Source organism: Bidens hawaiensis, unplaced genomic scaffold (genome assembly GCF_021521415.1).
Source record: "Bidens hawaiensis isolate Kalapana, Puna unplaced genomic scaffold, B.hawaiensis_p1.1 tig00048458_1, whole genome shotgun sequence".
NCBI lineage: Eukaryota > Viridiplantae > Streptophyta > Magnoliopsida > Asterales > Asteraceae > Bidens > Bidens hawaiensis.
Window position 1 is genome coordinate 54653 of NW_027498688.1, and position 4659 is coordinate 59311.

The 4659-nt window shown below is 35.0% G+C and overlaps 1 protein-coding gene across 1 annotated transcript; it reads right to left on the minus strand.

The window, feature by feature from the left end:
• Positions 1-1352: 1352 nt before the first annotated feature.
• Positions 1353-3738, minus strand: LOC143597539 (protein ECERIFERUM 26-like). Its single transcript, XM_077076020.1, has 2 exons — positions 3274-3738; positions 1353-2364 (listed from the first exon to the last, which is right to left on the minus strand). The coding sequence occupies exons 1-2, from the start codon at positions 3700-3702 to the stop codon at positions 1495-1497; spliced, it is 1299 nt and encodes a 432-aa protein (XP_076932135.1). The 5' UTR covers positions 3703-3738; the 3' UTR covers positions 1353-1494.
• Positions 3739-4659: the final 921 nt, after the last annotated feature.

Genomic DNA, 4659 nt, shown 5'->3' on the forward strand with positions numbered 1-4659 from the left:
TATTTAAAGAGCAATCTAGTCTGATTCTCACGCCGGAGGGTGGTCACAAGGAGGAACCCCCCCTTCTCAGTGACAAGCTCACGGTGTTTGTTTTGCAGGTTATCAGAAGAACCATCTTCTCAGGGTCTCACCCCTCGTGGGAAACATCTATCTAACCCCCAGATTACCAGTAATCTGCCCGGGGTCCGGTTAGTGTTTCTTCAGCCCGATTAATGATTCTTTTAACATGATAAACATATCAATCATTTGTATCTTTAAAAGAAATACCGTGAACATGTTTAAATTTAAGTATGAAAAAAACCACCTGAATTTGAAACTTAAAATATTCAAGAAGAGTAATGATACATGTATTCAAGTATGAGCTAAGTTTTAGAAATTTTAATGGGTTTTTGGCCAGAGATAAAACTAGGTGATGCCCTACTCTCCCGCCGCATGGATCACCCAAATGTGTTAAATTGAAAAGTATTATTGAAGCTATTAGAAACTTGAAATTATCAAAATGTATGAATTGCTAAAAATGTACCTATGTGTTTAGTATTTCAAGTCGGTTGTCGAGGTGAATATAAGTCTATAAGATTGGATTCTAGTAATGAGCATCTCAACATATACCTTTTTAACCACATAAATTCATGAACATGCATTTTAGATATCCATTGTAATAATCGACATGACATATGAATATTAAGTAAGGGGCACTTGTTAGTATGAGATCGAGTAATAAATATAATACTATAACTGGGTATGAGAATGCCAGTCTCACAATCGACTCATTGCTATAATATCTTAAAATCGTTACGAAAAACAAGTTGCCTTCTAAAGAAGGGAAGCTTTGGAAATTTACTTCCTGTTAGATGCTAGAAGCTTAAAAATGGTTTCGTATAAATATCTTAATTGTGTGGTCACATCAATCTTTAGTACCTTGTGATGATATGTTGCGATCATATTATTGTTGTCACCTATTTATGATCCTCCAATTGTTTCGAAATTGAAATAGGGACCAGCAACCAATTGAATATGTATACAATATATTTAAAATAGAAAACTATAAATAACTTGAATTTGTATTCCGAATTGAATCGAAATTCTCAAAAGCGATTTAATCTTGAACTTAAATCGAATCAATTGTTAATCAGATTCAAAAATTTGAAAACCAAATTTAAGTTTGTTTAAGTCTGATCAGAATACCAAACACTAGTAAGTATATAGTTGTGTATATGTGTACATCTAGAGCTTAATAAAACCCTAAAATCACAACTTTAGCAATTTTATATTTCTAACATATAGTTTACCATATATTTTATGATTTTATAAATGCTTTTTGGCAATAATGACGATTTTCGTTTCGAAAACATATAAAATTACATCAATTTAACATTTCTTACTTTGATGCACTCAAAATAACTTATTTGATAGACAACCATACAAACGTCATTCCTCGCAATATTAACTACAAACAAGACAATTATGGCAAGATGCATCCAATAGTAGTTGTGTTTATGCAACACCCCAATCTTCTTTAAGAACTAATTTAAACTCAGGCACTTGATTTTCTGGCAACGTCAAGCTTACAATCCTTCCATCGGAACAACCTTTTGGTGTCGGGAGAACCAAAACGACACCTTCATCACCAATACTATCGATAGAACAATTTACATAAACGGGTTTTTGTTCTCCCACTTCCATCTCATAAAATGAGACGTCACTCAAATCCACAAAAGTCAATTTTGCCCCGTATATGATAAAATCGGGAAGCTCTTCACCTCTCTCCATGGCTTCTTTAATCTTCATTTGTTCATCATCTGATTTGTTCATAATTAGGGACACTAGTTCTAGCGGGTCATAATCTCCTGGATGAGTGTCGGTTTTGACCACACTGATAGTCTGACTTTCATTTGTGATGATTCCTTTATTTCGCTTCTTCAAGTCATTTCGGCATATGGTCACAACCTTTGGTTCTGACCCATATCTCACCTTTGTGACACATAGCCAAAACACAACACAAATGCACTCAAACTTGGGAACGTGTTGATCAACTTTCTTCTCCTGTATTTGTGCTTGCAACCGAGTCAACTCAGATTTTGAAATATAGAAGGAAAATGTTTCCATTTTAGAGTTATTTGAAGTAACCCAAAGGTCTCCAACCGGGTCAACCCGTTTAACTGAGAGCGGGTCTAGGTTCGGCTTTGGGTTTTGGAAATCGTAGGCTTGGTATTGTTGTTGGGCCATAGTGAGTGGTTGGGCCGGGTAATGGCCTGCAATCGCTTGGGCCCACAGGTTGGTGAAGCTCGTTGCCGAAAAAGCATCTCCAAGCACATGAGACCAACTCATACCAACCGATTTGCCACCGCATTTAAAATCGGTTAACTGTATAGATAACTTTCAACGTTAGAAACGTGTTAAACAAAAAACAAAAGAAAAAAAAAAAACTAAAAAAAGTCAATGTTTATATGCTTGTCTCAATGTTTCAACTACATCTATTTTTCCTTTTTATCGGTGCCAAAATTTAATTATGTTTTGTGAATCGGTTGGACATTAAATTTTTTTATTGATATCTCGTAACACTTGTCTATACTACTTGGTTGTGCCGCTATGTGTAGAGTCATAAGCATTCAACTTCTTGTCTTTAATCATGTCTATAATAATAATTATTATTATTAATTATGAACGGCTACGAAAACTAGGGCTTAGTTACATGCCTCTTCATAGCCAAGATGTGTCCATATCTCCGATCGGATTTCAACCGTCCATCGTTTGTTTGACGCTCGAGTATGGCACCAACCTATTCCAAGAAGGAACCGACAACTCGTAAAACCTCCTGGCTTGCCTATGTCTGAGGGCTCAATGACTTCACTATCAATAACAGCAAGATTTTTTTTTTCACTGAAAGTGAGATTTGAACTTGTGACCACAAGGGTCATTGAGTCCTATCCACCCCAGCTGGTGCCTATGGACCGAATGGCCACTAATTTGTCTGTAAATTAATAGCATTTCAAAAGCAGTTGTCTATATATCTATCTAATTTTATTTTCGTTTCTATAAAAACATAAGTCCAAACATCTTAAAACTTTTAATTAGAATCTTATCTATTTAAAGAGATATATAACCTTTTTTGTATCATAATAGCATAAATGTGGCTAATATTAGTCCAAAACTTTCTAAAAGTAGTTAGTTGGATGTCTCATCAATGATCAAACCCAAAAATTAGTAACATGTGATGATTTTGTTGAGTATTCAAAACAAAATATAGTTGAAAAGGAAGACTTGCAAGCAAACCTGTATTAAAACCAACGGAGAGTAGGCCAAATCAGGGCCAAGAACTTGATTAGGAACAAGAAACCCGTGTCTCGAATCATCTTTAGATTCGAGCCACTCATCAAGGCTAAGACGACACTTAGCCTCATAGATTCGCACTCCACTATCATTACATTTTATGAAAGGTCGACCAGATTCTGCCCTTCTAAACCGACCACACGGGATGTAGGCATGGTTTAACCAATTGAACATAGTTTCTTTTATCTTCAAGATGGTGAAGCCATCAAAAGTCGGGGCTTTGAAGTAGTAAACGAACCGGAGGTAGTGAAGCTTCATGGCTAGGTCCATTGCGGTTAGCTCCTGAGCCGCATCGTGTCCGGATACATACCCGGGTGCGACCGTGGAGATCTTGATGTCGTAAATGGAGTTTTGGTATTTTGATGGTACCATTTTTTCTTTGGAAGAGAATTTTGGGGGACTTGGATGTCTCATAATTTCATGAGGGTATGGAGTGTTTTATATGGCAAAGTATGATCTAGGGGTTCAATATGAGCATTTAATATGGTTTGGTTGGGCGAAAACAAGTAAAACCTACAACTTTTCTAACTTAATATTCAATTATATTGTGTACGTGGAAGATGTCTTTATAACCTTATCCCATTTTCTAAAAATACTGAGCTTTTGATATCATATAATAGAGAGAAGATATATAAATTGTTTTTATATAAGAGGCCGGTAAGAAGGAATTTGAGAAGGATAATTAGCTCTGTAAATGAATCAATGAACACAAATTAAAACATGTTAATTCGTGTTAGTTCATTTAATTTTAAACGAACAAGGACACAAACACTTAATCGTTCATTTAAAAATAAAAATATTCATGTTCGTTTATGTTCATTCATTTAAAATATACAGAATAGTTTACGAACATACACGGGCGTAGTCGAACAAAGATAAACATGCATAAATTGACATATATAAACAAACACAAACAAGCATAAACGAACACACCTTAAGGTAAAATTATAGTCTAGAATGGAATAAGATTCAAGCCCTTGGTAAAAAAAATAGATTTTAGTTGGGTTATATTAAGCGGACATAAGATCCAGATGGTAAAATTATGGGTCCAGAATGGGATGAGCAGGAAAATCATTGTGAGGAGAAATCTGGAAGTGACGCATGTACAAATTATTTTATTTTATTAGAAGAGTAGGATGCGTGTATGTGTGTGTTCGGAAAAAAATGGTTTGAACTTTAATCAACCTTAATGTTTTGTTAATGACTTAATTAAGACAATGTGACATAATTAAAATAGTACCAGTTCACCATTGATGCTCTATGTCACACACATGTCCCATAACACTTGATTTATCATCATTAGTCACAATTAAGAAAACACAATACTAC

Coding starts and splice junctions, on each gene's coding strand:
- LOC143597539 (XM_077076020.1), bottom strand. CDS start 3,702: ATGGTACCATCAAAATACCAAAACTCCATTTACGACATCAAGATCTCC. Junction 2,365..3,273: donor CTCCGTTGGTTTTAATACAG/GTTTGCTTGCAA, acceptor TTATCTATACAG/TTAACCGATTTTAAATGCGG.